The sequence below is a fragment of the Haliaeetus leucocephalus genome, unplaced genomic scaffold (genome assembly GCF_000737465.1).
Source record: "Haliaeetus leucocephalus isolate CR32 unplaced genomic scaffold, Haliaeetus_leucocephalus-4.0 Scaffold51, whole genome shotgun sequence".
NCBI classification, from domain to species: Eukaryota; Metazoa; Chordata; class Aves; order Accipitriformes; family Accipitridae; genus Haliaeetus; species Haliaeetus leucocephalus.
Window position 1 is genome coordinate 3,454,145 of NW_010972487.1, and position 17,136 is coordinate 3,471,280.

The 17,136-nt window shown below is 43.8% G+C and overlaps 1 protein-coding gene across 2 annotated transcripts in view; it reads right to left on the reverse strand.

Annotated features, from left to right (window-relative positions):
- Nucleotides 1-2,768: 2,768 nt before the first annotated feature.
- Nucleotides 2,769-17,136, reverse strand: part of LOC104838178 (charged multivesicular body protein 3) — a 34,839-nt gene continuing 20,471 nt past the window's right edge. For both annotated transcript variants that reach the window (XM_010577822.1, XM_010577814.1), the window contains 5 exons: nucleotides 12,565-12,625; nucleotides 8,216-8,395; nucleotides 5,482-5,603; nucleotides 4,262-4,376; nucleotides 2,769-3,287 (listed from right to left, as the gene is read on the reverse strand). In XM_010577822.1, the coding sequence (XP_010576124.1) occupies nucleotides 3,154-3,287; nucleotides 4,262-4,376; nucleotides 5,482-5,603; nucleotides 8,216-8,395; nucleotides 12,565-12,625 (612 nt within the window). In that variant the 3' untranslated portion in view covers nucleotides 2,769-3,153. The remainder of the gene's footprint in view (nucleotides 3,288-4,261; nucleotides 4,377-5,481; nucleotides 5,604-8,215; nucleotides 8,396-12,564; nucleotides 12,626-17,136) is intronic.

The following is a 17,136-nucleotide window of genomic DNA, read 5'->3' on the forward strand; positions in this document are numbered from 1 at the left end:
GATATTGTTCCTTGCCTGGCTTCTTCAATTGACTCTTTGAAATGCAATTAATTTGATGCAGTGCTTTGAAACGCAAAAGCAAGTTGTGTATCATATACTGCTTTTAATGTATCTGAAGGGTTAGGGTATTGAATTCAGCGATCTGTCTAGCAGATCTGTCTTACAGCTTTTTTTTGGTTAACCAAAGCATGACTTAGTTTGACTACTGCTTCTCAGCCAATGCCAGTACTGTGGTCTGTATCAAATGAGTTTTGCAGCTTCAGTCTTAAATGGCACACACATAGCTCCACAATTACTTAGAGAAAGACTGAAAACATCATCAAACTTAAAACAGGCACAGGCTTCAAGAGTGGAAAAAGCACATCTCTCATCGAACATAAGATAAAATGAACCCTTCTGTTCTTCAGTGTCCTTTCCAGCACTGAAGTGTGCAGGATAGCTGTTGGGAAGAGCCAGGCAGAAGGGGAACTTCCTAGTTAGCAACAAATTGCCAAACTGTGCAAATCTGTGCAAATTTCCCCTCCCTGTAGTACTTCACCTGCAACTAATGATCAGCATTAACTGTTCTGTTGCAGGTGACAGTTTTGGTGTTTTGTGGTTGTTTTTTTTTGTTTTGGGTTTTTTTGGGTTTTGTTTTTTTGTTTGTTGTTTTTTGTTGTTTGGTTTGTTGTTTTTTTTTTTTCAAAGAAACTTCCTCTTACCCATCCCTCAGTATCTGAAGCGGAGCAGAGGCTGCAGTGACTTGCAGGGAGTAAGTCTCTCGGGTCAGAATGAAGTGGGCTCATGAAAGGTTTGTCTGTTGTGAATAGGTGCATCTGCTTCCTGCCTCAAAATTGAGACAAAAGCAGGCCCCCAGAGCAACTGAAGCAGCAGAACAGAAACACAAATGAAGTTGGTGTGTGGTTACTGTCTGGCCTGGGCTGTCTGTGTACCTTCATGTGTTGGGTCTGTGGATCTTTAGGTGACCATTAACAGCTCAATGTGTCAAGATCCATAGTGCTGGGCGAGGAACTGAGGCAATGCAAGTGCTGCAGTGTTCTCCTTGTGCAGGGAAATGTTCTGGTTCACTTGGCTTATGCTGTTAGCAGAATTTAAGCTCAGCAACACTTTGTCCCTGTGTTCAGTGAGAACTCCTCTCCACTGCTACTTGCTGAGGCCTCTGACAGCAAATAGACTGGCTTGTTTCTAGTTGCTTCAGCTGGCTTTCCTGAGGAAGAGCAATAAAACCTTGATTTGGCATTTCATGCTTCAACTAGTTAAGTAGTCTTAAAGACAATGAATGTTCTTTCTTGCAGTATCAAGTCTGAAGTAAATGAAATAAAGCAGTCTAATTGCGTTTCTTGGAGCCAGCTGGAGTATTTGTGTGGAGCTGGAGTACAGGCACCTTACCTCCCAGCCAGTGAAATGAGTCACCACCCTGATCTTATATGCACTTATGTATGTATCAAAAGACCCATTGCTGACATTGGATTTTGAACTTTCTTACCAATGTGCTGTTGTTCCATCTGTTTTTATTGCACCTGTTATCTACCCCATCTTACTGACTCTTCAGCTGCTTTTTTTTCTTCCTGATCTGTCCTCTCTGGATTTTTAAGACCACAAGAAACAAACTGTCCCATTTGCCTGTTCTTGTTAACGTTTGGGGTGGAGATGGAAGGCTTGAATCACACAGTTCTCCAAAAGAGTGTGCAGCCCTGGGGTTACTTTGCTGCTGCAGCTGTGCCTGTATTTGCCACCCACTGGTGTGAGGGTGAACAGCACTTGGCCCCTCTGCTATTTATGGCTGAAACTGGAAGTTGTTGGACACCCTCCAGGCATCCGTGTGCCTTGTCTGTTCCTCTGCCCTTGGAATACAATTATTTATAGACTTACCAAAAGAAAGCTAAGTCTTTCCTAAAATTAGAAACTCTTTCCTTTGCCTGTGAGGTTCTTGTGGCATTGACATGTTCTGCTAAGAGAGTGGATACTTGCTTTGTAAACTGAAGTTGCCTAAAGTTTTTCCGAGAGACACCTCTCCTTTGACCCTAAAAACATGTAATGTAAGCAGCAGATGGCTTTTCACCACTTCTGGTTGTGGGATAGTGAAGTGATAGTGCCTGGAATGATAAAGAGTGTGTTCAGACAGCTGAAGTGAGCCTCCTGTTTGGTGCAGTACTGCAGTGACTAACAAAATACCTGATGAAGATCTCTGGCTAGCAACTGTTTGCCTCTACAGCTGCTGTATTCCATTACTGGGTTTGCAGATAAGTGAGGTGGGGAACAAATGCTGCTGCTCTGCAGCTGCGATGGGCCACAACTGTTCTCAGAAGCCTGGTGTGTACCAGGTTTAATTTTTATAAATCTTGAAAGATGGAAAAAGGTAATTATGTGGATCAGACCTGCCCAACCGCTGTCTCAAGAGCACTGCACATCACCTCCCTAGGCCTGGCCCCTGCCTCAGGGTCCAGTGAAACTCCACTGGTACCATCATGTGCCAGGGCCCACCTCCTACCTCTGCCAACTGATTTCTCATCACCTTAACCCCATGAACATCCCATGCTGGGGCAGAGCTGGAACAGAGCAGCTACTTAACAGCTGCTCTGACTGAAAGCTTTTCTTTAACTAGGCGGTGAAGGCCCTAACAGTGCTAAAGAAAAAAAAAAACAAACAGGTATTTAAAACCAAGAGGGACCTGTTAGAGGTAGATAGTACAATGATGCAGACTGAACTGATGCATGGCAGCAACCGTTAAAAGCAGCTTTAATAAAATCTGTAGTGATTCGGAAAAACAAAAACCTTACACCACTGAAGGTTTTTGGTAGCAGATTACACCAAAGTGCCTTTTAGGGAAAGATGCTACTTGAAGCTAAGAATGTATTTCAGGACTTTATATCTAAAAACACCTAACATTACACCACCATTGCCATTTCACCACAGCCTCTCACAGGGCAGATGGGCTGAACAGAAAACAGTAAGATAATCTGTACAGACTGCACTCCCCAAGAAGAAGTATATTACAGTAGTTTCTTGGAGAATACAATCCCCAGGAACAGAAAAAAAAGTTTTATATATTATATAAAGTATTCTCACATATTAAGTTTTGCATTCTGAAGGTAGGACAGAATATCCCATTGCAAAACAAAAAAGGCAAACTGTACACATTCATTTTCATCCTTAGCTACGGAGGGTAGCTAATCGTGACTGCATTGCTTCAATGTCTTCCTCCTCATCAACAGCAGCGGCCGCTCCCATGGGTTCGGGCTCCGGAAGAGCATCTGTGACTTTACTAGGTGCTTTACCCAAGGCCCCTGCAAACAACACGCAGGCTTGTTAGTGTGCATCACCTCTTGATTTAGCAATGAGCAGCTTTTGGGTACATCTGAAATAATTCAACCAGTCGCTTCTGGTAGAGGTCACGCATCAGAACTGTTTGAGCTGATCAGCCCTGGGCTGTTGGCTGACATGCAGCAGAACTGACTGTCAGCCCCTCCCCAGCCTCTGTGGCTGCAGTCAAGCCAGGGAGGAGCTCCCACCGCCCACCTGCTGGGAAGGGAGCTGCTCCCAGCCAGGAAACAGGATGGAAAAAAGGAAAGCAGGATGTGAGAAACAAGGGAAGGCGACAAGCCAGGGCCTGGGGAACTGGGCTTTCAGCACCTTCCAGCTGAACATGGCTCCAGTACCTGCATTTGTCACACCACTAGAAATTCAGGTAAGGAGCATTCTAAGCATTACCTAAGTCAAATTACTAACACAGCAGATCACTACTTCATCAGCTGTAAGGCAGAAGCTTGGGGTTTGGGGTGGGTTTTGGTTTTAAGGGGGGTTTTTTGTTTGTTTTGTCTGGTTTCCACACCTCCTACAACTCAAGACACTAACAGTGTTTTACAGTCAGGAATCACAACATAGCCTCAGACTCAAGGCAATGCAGCCAAGTTTATTTCCTGGCTTCATTAATTATAGTATACCTAGTCAATCATATAAATTTCACCTTGTTAAGAGGATCCACTGTACAGACAAACACTGATCTGTTAAAGCCTCAATTACAGAACTGCACAGACATCAGCTGATGCATATTACCTATGTTTTACTGAACCGCACCAGTGTTCTCAGCCAGTATGCCCTGAGAAACCAGTCTGTCAGAGCACTCTGCCTATTAGCAAAGGCGAAGACGCCACTGGGAGAATGCCGTTAAGTCAGAATAGACGAAGATTTAAATTGCTGCGTCTTGTTGAGCAGAGCAGGGGCCAGGCTCTGCTCTCAGCAAACACACACACAAACTCACCAGCTGTAATTTCAAAAAGGATTTTGTCAATTTCCATCTCGGCTTCCTCTTCCATTTCCTCCTGATCCTCCAGGCTTTCAAAGGTGTCCTCCAGCATTTCCTCTATAATACCAGCCTAGCAGAAAACAAAAAGGCAGCGTGTGATGCCCTTGGAAACAGCAGGGTAAGAGGACGCACTTCCTACTTTGGAGATCAGGTTACGCCTATCCAGGCATTTAACAACTGCCTGCTCACTGCTCCAGCTTTCTGGATCAAGGCTCTCCTCTTGCATAAGGGTTGGCCAACACACTTGCCTATGGTTTAAGCACATATCTGTGCAACTGGTGCACAGGAAAAGCGGTAAGAAAATTGAAGATTAAATACACATGTTCTCACTTTGAAACCCTCAAGCTATTATTCCTTGTTGCTCCATGCCTAAACACCGACAACCCAGCTTGCTCTAAGAATGCAAAGTACAACTGCAGACTTCAGTCATGAAGCATAAATTGTGTAATACGCTGTAAAATTAGCATTTGACATAGGTTCCCTTTTTTCTCTCTGCGTTTGAAAATGTTCCTCTGCAGGGCCTGCAACCTGCACAATGGTAAAATTCTGATTTGAAATAAACAGTCTAGAGTGGTAAGAAGGGGAAAAAGCAATTTTGGTAGTTGAAAAAATAATCAGAGCACTTTCATCACATGGAGACAATAAGCTAGATGTTTTAAACCCAGGATCAGACTAGCCATCTTGCCTAAGATGGGACTTTCAGCTTCCCACTCCACAATAGCCTGTGGTGGGTCTTTCTGAATATATATTTTCATCCCTGAAATCAGGAAGTTCAGTTTCCCCCAGAACAAACAGAAGCTCAGGGATACAGGCAGTCACTAGGCACAAATCCTGCTGTGAGCCTCAGTCTCCCCCAGCCCTTGGAACCAGGATGACCAAGCCATAACCGCTCTGTACGGGGACCGATCTTCCTCCTCCCATCCTCAACCTGAGCAGCTTTTTTCAGCTTCAAGCTTTACACCAAATGTGTTGTAGGTATTGCCGAGTCAGGTTTTCCCCACATACTTACACTAACTTGCTAGAAAGTCCCCAGCCATTGATGTGCTCCTTTAATTTGTGATTGTCAGAGTTCACAGAAGCCCTCTGACAAAGGGGCCACCTAAGCAGTCACACAGCACTCCAGCACGCCGAACAACCACCTCTTACCCAGGTCTTATTTATGTTGTAGATCTCACCTTCATCATCTCTTTGGACAACTCCCTCATCGTTGCTTGGATTTCAGGGATTTTTACTAGATTTTGCATAGCTTTCATGACTTCTGTGCTCTTCTGCAACGAACCTGCTACTCTCAGGACAGCTGTGAAGGAGAGGCATAGAGAAAGCTTGACGGATCCCTGCACCACCAAAAGCAGAGAAATTATATCCTTCCTACATGGATAGAAACTTGTTTGCATTTATAGGCAATTTAATTAAAAAAAGAAACGGACATCCTGCTGCTTCATTCTTGTCTGCCTTCCTGGAAAGCTCAACTCCTACCCACATTGGGGAAAAAAATAAGTTTCTAGCAAAGATACTGGTCCTGTATGATTACCTGGAGCAATCCAAATTGCCTGCAGAAAGATTTCAACCCACTTGCCCTCCAGTTCATAACAAGAGATCTCTGAGGAGCTCTGCTCCTCAGCAGTCAGAAGTCTTGCTGAGGGTTTCCCCAGCAGAGCTTGTCCAGCTCCACGTCTGACTGCTGACCAAACGAGTGACCCTCTGCCCCATGCTGGGTAGAGGAAGCTAACTCTGGCAGAAGTTCTACTACAACAGTTTCACATCAAACAGTAAGCTAGAAAATTAATACCGAAGCAGATAAGCAGGAAATCAGTGTAATTTAAATTGAATTTAACAATACTCTTTCCAGAGGCTATTCTCATAATATAGCTTATAAGCTCTTCTCATATAGGTCGATATACCAAGATCAAAATGTAATAATTAAGGGTACTTTGAGGTTCTTGAATTGTGCCATCCTAACTGCACAGCTTCCTAGTCATGGAGAACTTACCTGTTTGTATATAAAATGGTCACTCCTTAACGAAGCAAAATGAAGGTACAGCATATATTATTTTTCATTTTAATACTTAATTTCTTTAAGAACATTACAAGCGTAATGTTAACAAACTAACAGAAACCTTGCCTTTAGCAGTCATTTCCCAAGATGAAGCAAGCTAATAGAAGCCTCAGACTGAATTCTAGATTCCTTCCTATTGCTCAGGTAAGGATATCAGAACATTCCCAGTAAGATGAAGGTGCTGGTAGCGGTAATCAGGAAGAGGCTGCTTTGAGTTTTTCCTTTTAAAGGACACTTCAAGCTGCAAGGATGGCTACTGCTTCCCTTTCCTGAATGAGGTACATGGGAGCAACATTTGACCTGTTCTAAGATTACACTTAAGGTTCACGTTGCAACTGCTGATTTATCACTCATCTAGTGTTAAAATCTACTAGCAACCAGCTTGGATAATGCTGGGGTGGGGGCAATACTCTGACATTTCAGTAGCATGTTAACATCCACCAAGTCTTTCCCTGTCTTTAATGCTTTCTGCTCTGCTCTTGTTATAGGCTAAAATGCTCTAAGGTATGGAAAATACTGAAGAAAGTCTATCACAACAGATTTCTGATGTGGATAAGGAATGAGGGAAATATGCTGGTACTCAGGGAGCACAAAGGACCAAGTAGGGTTTACAGAGACCTAGGTATTAAGCTGCAGGGCAAACCAATTCATCCACATCAAGGAAATCAAACACTGCCTCCCCATCTCCATTTAGGACTTGGTAAGTGTCTTAAGACTCTTGCTAGAGAAACATTTACAAGATGAAGGGAATTCTACTGAAGGAAATAAACTTCACATTACAGATCCTGTCCAAATCAGTAACAACAGGCTCCACAAGGATACAGGGTTATTAGGCACGCATTCAAACTGTTGAGGAAGGCACACTGAAAACGTGCCCCAAATTACTAGAAGAGAGTTCTGTTTCACAGCACGTGATTCTCCTGCAACCCTCAGGCTCTGAGGAGAGGTGTTAGGTTATCTGTTGAGTAGCTAATCAGGGGGAACACAGAGAGCCAGCAAGGATCTAGGGAACAATGAGGGGTAGGAACCCTACGAAGACAACTGGGAGCTCTGGGGAGCTACTACTCCAGAGCCCAGGGTGGGAAACCCATCCAGACAGGGCAGTGGGGAAACATCCTGCAGGCTGAAGGCGGGTATTGCCTACAGGAATATAGGACTCGTTACAGAATGCGAGGGAAAAGAGCATGTTTGGACTCAGGAAAAACTTATTATGGATCTTTTAAGGGGACTGCAGGAATGTGACTGAACATGAGAAACTTATTAGGGGTGTTCAGGGGAACGGCCAAAGGTAGAAAATGGGAGGGATCGAGATGGACCAGGGAACACACAAACTTCAGGGGCCTACTGGACCAGGTACCAGCAGCTCAGGCAGAGGAGGAGATCTGGGGCCAGTTACCAGATAGCTGGCCAGCTTAGACTGAAGGTCTGAGAGCAGCTACTGGAACAACCCATGTATTGTCTGTGTGTGTATATATGTGTTCTACTAGTGGACCTCAGTCCCAGTCAGCTGAAGAGGAAGACCAGGACTGAGCTGTCCATGTTTGTGCGAAAGCTGCGTGTATTTACATGAGTGCTGGTAAAGGCACTGCTGTGAGCCTCTGTGGGTGCGTGTGCCTACTGGGAACAGGTTCTTGGCCTGGCTGGATGCGGGGATGTGGAACTGTAGCAGCTTCACACCTCTGGGACTGCTACAGGAGGAATTTCCCTGCGTCCTGAAGCCCACTGGAATCAGCTGCCTTTCACAGAGTAGGACTACTTCCAAACTCAAGCTCTGCCTGCATTTGGCCTCAGTTCTAAAAATGGAAACCCAGACCTCACCTCTAAAGCTAGAAGCGCTCAGTAGTTGTTCTTACCGAGCTGATTCTTCATCCCCATGAGAACAGAGTTCATGTGAGCTTTGGATGCATAGAGTTTGCTTACGGCCTTTCGAGAGCGGATCAGTTCCTTCGCCAAGATCACACACACATCTTTCTGACCCTTTTTGGCAGCATCCTTTATTGACCGCTTCACCTTCTCCTCTTCTCTCTGGATATCTGGAGTACAGAAAAACACAGCAAATAATGACAAACTGCTAAGGATATGGAAGAGAAACCAGTCATTTGTTGGGGTGTATTTTCAATGCAAAGAATTGTTTCTGCTTGATTTCAGATTCCCTCTGTTACAAAAAGACCTTCTTCTAGGCTGATTTACATGTTAGCTAATTAATTCAACTAAATATTAGTAGGAAAATTCTCATTACTAAACATCCAGCTCTGTATCTTCCTTTGCAGTTAAGAGTACTGTAAAGGACTGTCCAGGAATATCACTGCACAAAGCTGAGCTAAGACAAATTCTTATGAAACAAAAAAGATCCAGTAAGAACAAAGCACTCTGAGATGACTAATTGACTTACAACTTCAGAATAACTTCCTGACAATTAAACTGGCCTGATATAAGTATGTATGTGTGTGTGTATACACACACATACACACAAATATACACACACAGTTTAAGGCTGCTGTATCGATTTCCTGCCTACAAGATTACCTCTTGTCACAAGGAGTTTAAAACTAATTGTGTCAGAAGATGGACAGGCATTTTACCAGCAAAAAGACTTACCTGTCAGACTACATTCAAAGCTTAACCTATATGCCCACTTTCAAGTGAATCTGAGGGCTGTTGTGGGCAAAACTGTCCTCACTATTTCTAAACCCCTGAATTATGTCTTTCTGAAAAAAAAAAAAAACATTCAGAAAAATCGTAGAAGGCTGATCTCATGGAGACTAGAAAGCTTTTGATATACACTGCCTTTAAAAAAAAAAAGCATAACCACTTATACAGTGAATTTATAAGGATGCATCCACAACTTTTTAGAACCACAGACTTGTTTATTACTGCCAAAAAAAGCCTTAATTCTTGCAGATAGGCTTAATTATTCCCCCCATCAGGCACAATTCATTTAGCCTCAACTGGATACCCAACCAAGTCTATACTTGTACTTAAGGAGTTAAGGTCTTGAGTTTCTGCTGCTCATGCTTTAAATACACGTGCATTAAGTATTCGTATAAACTGGCATATTCAAATTATAAGCTGGCTGGCGCCAAAGCTATGGATAATTTATCAGCAAAAACTAGTAAGCTGGCAAATCGTTAGATATAACTTAAAATGGCCTGTTCAAAGTCTCCTGATATCCAGCTTCGTGCAACAGCTTTTTAGAAGTGCATGCTGGAACAGGAATACTCAACTAAGCCTGTACTAAGTAAGCACCAAATAGCTGGATCTGAAATATTATACACTAAATAGGCTTCCTTAAATAACATCAGTTTCTCTAGCAAATCTGATGTGACTGTTCATATGTCTATGTCTGCCTTGTCCGATAACACTGGCTGTGTACAGCAGAAGCCAGGTACCTCAAAAAAAAACTCAGAGTAAGAAATCCAGGAATAATCAGGGGCTGTATCAACCCCCTTCCTTTTCCAGACTCAGCAATAAATTAGCCACTGATGAAATATGGCTCTAAGTTAGTCTGTAAAAAAATCATCCCAAAGTAAATAAAGATCAGATAGCAAGGGTTAGGCACACTTTCCTGCAAAAAGCTGAACCACATGAACAATTCTTTCTAGCAATGACTTTGTTCAAATTCGGTTTTGTCTGAGCCTTCTTGATTTATACCAGACCAAAATTACATGTGAGCAAGAATCAGAAGTTGCCCTTTTATAAAAACAAAGGGTTCAACGCACACTTTTTGGCACATGCTGACTTGGAGACTTTGACGCAGCTTCTCACATGGGAGTTAATGAACCCTGTACTCAAGATGAGTCATTCTCTTAGTATCATTCAATGGCGTCTTTATTGTGAAGGACTGGCAGAAATCTCTACGATCATAATCAGAGAAACATACTCCTTGCTGCTTCCCAACTAGTATTTGCAGAAACATCACAAGCTTGAAGACATCTGTAGGTCAGAGTCCCAGCATATCAGAACAGGTAAGAAACAGCTGAAGTGGTAGAGCAGAAAATAGAAAGCACCAGGAGTACTCCAGCAGTACTGAGGAATTATGACATTCGCTTTTGTCAGGCTAAAAACAACCACAAGTATTGTGTTACTACATCCAAACTAGCACAGGGTGGCCCCATACTCGAGTGAATGCTTTCATGCTCGCATGACGAACTGCTGAATATGATAGGGGTGGCACAAATATGCAAGAACAGTCAACTCTGTCTTTGAAGGTCAATGCCAGCTATGCACCTCTAGTGAGCCAAAGTCACTACACCAGTCCCTCTGCAGCACTACCAAGCACAACAGAGGCACAAAGCAGTCCAAAGCACCTGCGAGAGGGACTTGCAAGCTCAGTAAAGCACAAAGTTACTTTATAACTCAAAAAAATTCAATTCTGAAGTCACAAGGATACCCTTCATTTCTTCAAACCTTCCAAGCCCTCAGAAGCAACCTACACCAAATAGAAATCACTACAGAAGCAAGAGTCTAACAACAGATGGTTTGAAACAGTGCGTTGCTATATGAGTAGCTGCGCTGACTGGGCGAGCCCAGTGTTCGAGTGATCCAAGCCCACTCCGTTCATCCCAGGTGAATCTGAGTGTTGCCATATCAAAATACATCTAGCACAGCCTTCCCCAGGGAAACTAAGACAGGTCCCAGCTCAGCATCCTTACTCAAAGATCGCAGCAATTTCCTGCGTAAGTCTCAACTGAAATGATAAAAGGCATGGCAGAATCCAACTACAGTGGGTAATTTTTGGAAGAAAACCTTTAGTGGCATGTGGCTGTCATCTTTCAGCAGCAGCCTGCTAGCCTGGTAAGTGTCCAGCAGATCCACATACTTCCACAGCTGACACTTGGTAAGATGTGAAATCCTAGCACAATATGGGCATTATGAACATATTCTGTACTTCATTTTAATGGGAATTACCAGAATAGCAGATGGTTAGCAGTTACTATAAGCTCTCACGTGCTGAACTGTATTTCTTTGAACATAACACTCTGAAATACATATACAGACAAGTTTAGAGCTCTTAAAATAATGAGATTTACAACCACATCAAAATACTAGACTACCACATAACCCAATATCTATATAGGCCATTAGAAGTATTACAGCTTGCATAAAGTTGCGAGAAAAACAAAATTTCAAGAAACCATCAATAGTGAACACATGGGTAGTTTGCTCCCATGGAAGATGTGGCTTCCAAAACACACTTTGCTAACAAGATCAGGCACATTTCAGTTGCTCTGTGCCCAATACAGCCATACAAAGTGCCTTGGAGAATGCAAAACAATTCACAAGCATAACGAACATCACTGTACATTGGTTTTCCCGGAAAAGGCATAAAGCCTGTTCCTCATTTTACAGTTGAGGACAATGACAGACTTTGTGCTACACAAGCATCTCTCTCCAACCAACTCAGACAAATCTACAAGTGGGAGAACACATGAACCCTGCTAGCTTACTCCAGAAGTGTGGGGCTGGGGAGGAAAGGGGGAAGGGAGAACATACACCTTGAGTCACTCAAACAGGCATGTGCCTAATAACCAGACACTGACACAAAATATCCTTTACCAGCACATCCCATGGACCAATCCTGAGGGCAGTGTAGCAGACAAAAAGCAGAAAATAGAATCTAGCCCCAAACCTATTTTCAGATTCTGGGAAGGTGGGCAGAGGAGAGTAAAAGAAACTGAACTAGCAGCAGTGTAATAATAAGCAACTCCTCTGCTTTTCAAGACCTCTTCAGAAGCATAATGTCCATAATTTAATAGCAAAACACCCACTGAGAAAAGTCTTTTTTTTCCTCTCTCCTGTTTGCAATTTTCCCAAGCTGACAGCAAGCTACTTTTGTTTAGCACATGTACTTCCTGCCAGTATACACCTGTGGAACATGTGGAATTACATACCACACTGATACTATTCATTAAATCAATGTGGGTGAAATTCTGGATAGTAAGTCTAATTCATCTTATCAAATGGGATTTAAGAGCATTATGTCTTACTGGAAGGATACAATATTCAGGTTCTTTTTGAAAATTTTACTTGGAGAACTTTACAACGATGGCATTTTGTAACACAGACAGTCTGGCCCTGGGATCACATTTGTCTTCCTTTATTCCAGATGCAATAGAGTACCCCAGGTTATTAGATTTCACAGCCTCCCCCAATTAAAGGCAGACAGGGAAAGGAAAAAAAAAAATGAGACATAAGTACAAACCTCTGATCTGTCTATCAATCACTCTCATTTCTTTCCTTATCTTCAAGGACCATTCATTGACCTTAAAAAGAGAAAGTGAGAGTTACTTGAAATTCCAACTTTAAAACTATGTTTTTATACTTTCATGTAACTTAACCATCCAATATCGAAAGCACTTCAAAATGCACAAGGTTTAAGTTATGAGTGATGTTTAAACATTTCATTATTCAAATAGTAAAAAAAAACCCCAAACCACATTACAGAGGTACCACAGATTATCGCACTCCTCTTAACATTCAGACAAGGAGTTAAGTAGGACACAATTGTGAATCAGAGACGCTCACTGCCTGGCTAATTTCCCACATCAGAGTGACATCGCTGTACAGAGGAAACTTGCTTGCAGGAGACTTCAGCATGCAGTAGAAACTTTGGCACAGGATGACAGCACTAAGAGCAGTACTACCCATTTCAGTCAGAAGGATCCCCAGGGGGTCTCCAAGCCAACCTCCTACTCAAAGCAGGACCAAGTTCAGACAGGTTGCTCGGGGCCTCGTCCATTGAGTTTTGACACTGTCCGAGGGCAGAGACTTTACAGCCGCTCCAGGCATCTGTTCCAGCACTAATCACTCCTGTGGTGTAGAACTTTCCTCATGTCCAATTCAAAATTCTCTTCTGGCCACCTGTGGCTGTAGCCCCTTTCCTGTCACTGGGCACACCTGAAAAAGTACCTGGCTCTGTCTTCGCTTACAACCCTGTTAGAGGCAGTGAAAGGCTTTAGACCCTTTGCTTTTCTTTCTCCAAGCTAAATCAAGCCCAGTTCCCTCAGTTTCTCCTCCTGTGTCATGGGCTCCAGTCCTCCACCATCATGCTGGCCCTCTGCTGCACTGTCCCCAGTTTGTTGATATCCTTATCGCACTGGGTGCCCAAACCAGGATGCTGTTTTGCAGGTGTGGCCTCATTAATGCCAAATGTAGCAGAGTAATTGAACAAGCATTTGCCTCAACATGATGATTACAGCTTGCCAATGCAGCCCAGTTTGCCCTCATTGCCACAAAGGTGCACTGCTAGCTCATGTTTATTATCCACGGGAAGCCCAGGTCCCTTCCTGCAGAGTTGCTGCCCAGCCAGCCCCAGGCTGCACAACCCCACGTGCAGGGATGGTTTTCCCACGTGTACAACCTCGCATTGCTCAACATCGTGAGGTTCCTGCTGGCCCATTCCTCCCGCTTGCTCAGGTCCCTCTGCACGGCAGCTCTGCCCTCCAGCTTCCCTTCCCTTGCTTTTGGTGGGGGGTTCAAACACAGCCACCTCCTCTACGGCTTCCCTCCTGGGACTTGCCAAGATCTCTCTGTTCCAGAACTCCTGGCTCCCCCAACACAGGGTGCTGAAGGAGGTGGGGAGCACCACTTGTCCCGACCACCCCTCCAGGGAAGTGGAGACACCAGACAGGCAGCAGCTGCCAGACACCCAGCTGAGAACTGGAAGCACTTGTGGCAAATAGAGAAGCAGAGAGTGGCTATACAACACCAGAATCAAGAATCAGGAGATAACACTAGCACAGGAACAGAGTGGAAGCTCTGCTGCTACTTTTATTAGCAGCAGTACAGATTTTGCACAGTATCTAAAAAAAAAAACAAAAAACTAAAAAAAAAATCCTAAAAAAAACATCTATTAAGATGACCTCTAGTTCATGGATCCACTTGCACCCTGTACATGCCAGTGCACAGGCCACTCAAGAAGTCTAGTTGACTGTATGAATAGTTTCATATGAAAATTGCCTTGATTTTTATGTGATTTTTTTTATTCAAGTAAAAAGCTTTCATCTACCCAAATAAGCTTTATAACAGAACTGTAAAGAGTGTTCTTCAGCGTATGAGCCCAGCAGAGCAAGATGGATTCTTAGACCCTCACCGGTCTCCAAAGAAACACTCTCAGTCACAATGAACAAGACCATGTTTTGACTACAGAAAACCACCACCATCCAAGTTGCCCAAGCATAAAACCTGCTGCAAAAAAACCCAAACCCAAAAGCCCTGCAGAGCTCTGTGCGTGCACATTACAGGTGTGCAGAAGTTTTGAAGGGGTTTCAGAAAGCTCCTGTACCTTTAATTGAATCCTGGTTTATTACAGGGAAAAAAACAAAAAAACCACCCAACCCTTCCAGGACTGACTGCAGCCTCCTCTCTTGTTCTTCAGAACACAGCAGAAAACGTGAGGTACATTCATTCCTCACCCTGATAAGAAGCTAAGAAGGTCTCTCTTTTGAGTATGCCGACACTAGAGGGAGAAAAGCAGGGGGAAGAGACTGTGGTAAAACACGACTGAACTCTGGCTGGCCAAGTGTCATGTCTCAAATGTAACATCTTCCAGAGATTTGCTCTACAACTTGTATTCTAGAACAAGCCAACATGTATTAAGCCTTCATGTCCAAGCACAATCGGCAACTGTCAAATGAACTACAGCAGGATTCACAGATTCTGTCTCTGTGATGCACAACCCAGCACAAAGACACCATTAAACCACAACTGGCCGTATATTGTCATCAATCCCTGCTAACTCTGACAGCAGAAAACTCTGATAGCTCATCCCTAGTACTGCCCAGGAATAAACTGCTTCACACAACTGTCCTCATGAAGGCAGAGCTGGATGCTTCTTTATTCCCTGGTCTTCCCAACGCTAATCACCAGTTTTGCTTATAAGAGGAGGAAGAAATCCCATTGACTCTCATCTAGACTACTGCATGCTTTCAATTATGTGAGACACAGCAATTTATTGAGCAGTAAAGAAGCTATATTGGTGATCTCGCACCGGACACCAGGGTTACGGCTATGAACCACAGCACAATGCAGACCAGAGGTAGCAATACTTGGAATAGGAGTACTTTGGCCAACTAAGCAAGGCTAATTACCCCAAGCACAACTCCACGCTGATGAAGCTATTTTGCTTCCATTTCCAACATAAACAAAAACGTCATTCTCACAGCACTGCACCACAACAGAGGGTCAGCCAGCAAAACACTAAGCTGAAATAATCCACTTGGACTACACTGGAGGAAAAACACTTTTTAAGCTCAAACAGTCCAGGCATGGCATTAAATGTATAGTAGGCCCCCAGACTTAGACAGGCTGAAATGCATCACTAGCTTCTCACAAGGACTGAAGATGTTTGCCTTGTATCATTCATAAATAAACTCTCTCCCATCAACAGAGAGTGAGCATACAAGCAAACCCAGGGCAAACCACTGCCACTACAAAAATCTCAACCTCTTCCCATCATCAGCCACCTCCTGTGGTGCTTGGATTGCTTTTGCTAGCCCTACTCAGGGACAGTATCTTGTGTGCGGCTGCTGGCAGACACAAGGAAGTGGTGCTGTTTCCCTGTCATCTAGTAAGCAGAACTACTTCTTTTTCCTTCTAAAGCTGCAGTTAGATACAGCAGGAAAGAAATTTCTTACTAGCAATGGGTTTCTCAATATCACTGTTATAGCCTGTGAAGTCATCATGCCAGCCTGCAACCCAAGAGCGCGCTCATGACAGCAAGATGACCCACGTCATTTCTCCCTAAGGGTCAGACACACCTGTTTTCTAGTACCTTTGCAGGCTTTTCTGCAAACATCTCAAAGGTGACCCACAGACATGCTGTGTTACCGGAAAACACAAGCTTGTCAGTTACAGAAGGCAAAAGAGTGGTTATCAGTCATGAAATAACAAGAACTTATCAGTGCAACATAACCACACTGTATGGGTTAAACGGTTGTCTGCTGCTTTATCCCATCACTGAAAGCCGCAGTCTCTAAATGTCAGTTCTTTCTGTGGCATCTTCCAATGCTGCTTGTGAACTTAGGAAACTATAACCAACCCACGTGGCTCCGACACAAATAGAGGAGGAAGGGAAAGTACACAATCAAAGGTATATTCCTCATCTAACGCTATCATCCAACAAGCAACGACTACAGGCTACTCCTCGGGACTCAGCTGCTACAAAGCAGCAGGGAATATCTGTGACAGTGCACATCTTCTAAACCTTCAATTTTGGTGTCTGTAATCCTTCCCCTTTTGCTTTTTTAGTACCTCTAATGTATTTGATCTTTCCCCCCCACCAAATAGCAGATTTTTTTTATTAACACGTTAGTAGTTATTTATGAAAGGCAACAGTCAAATCCACCAGTATCTTGATTATTTCATCACACTGTGACATTACAAATCTGTGGGTAGAAGGAAGCAAAGCTTACACAGTTTGTCTGCAGACTCAAACGCCCCCCCCCCCAGTCCCAATATTTCAGCTATTCATATTTTTAAGACTACCTTCCCAACAGGAGCTGGAGGCCCCTAACGAAGCCGGAGAGCTAGAAGCCATGGAAGGCAGCTAACAGCAAGCCAAAAAACCCAGGAGCCGCTGACTAAGCCTCCCCAAACCACGGCACCTAGGACGCATCGCTCCTTTGGCTACTGCATCGCTCCTCTGGCTACTGCCCCTGCGGCCCTGTGAAGCAGCCCCCCCCCGGTCTCTCCACACCCGCAGGGAGCAGGAGCTCTCTGACAGCGGACCGAGCGCGTTAAGAAGCTGCTGCATTTCGGAAGAACCGAAGTAACC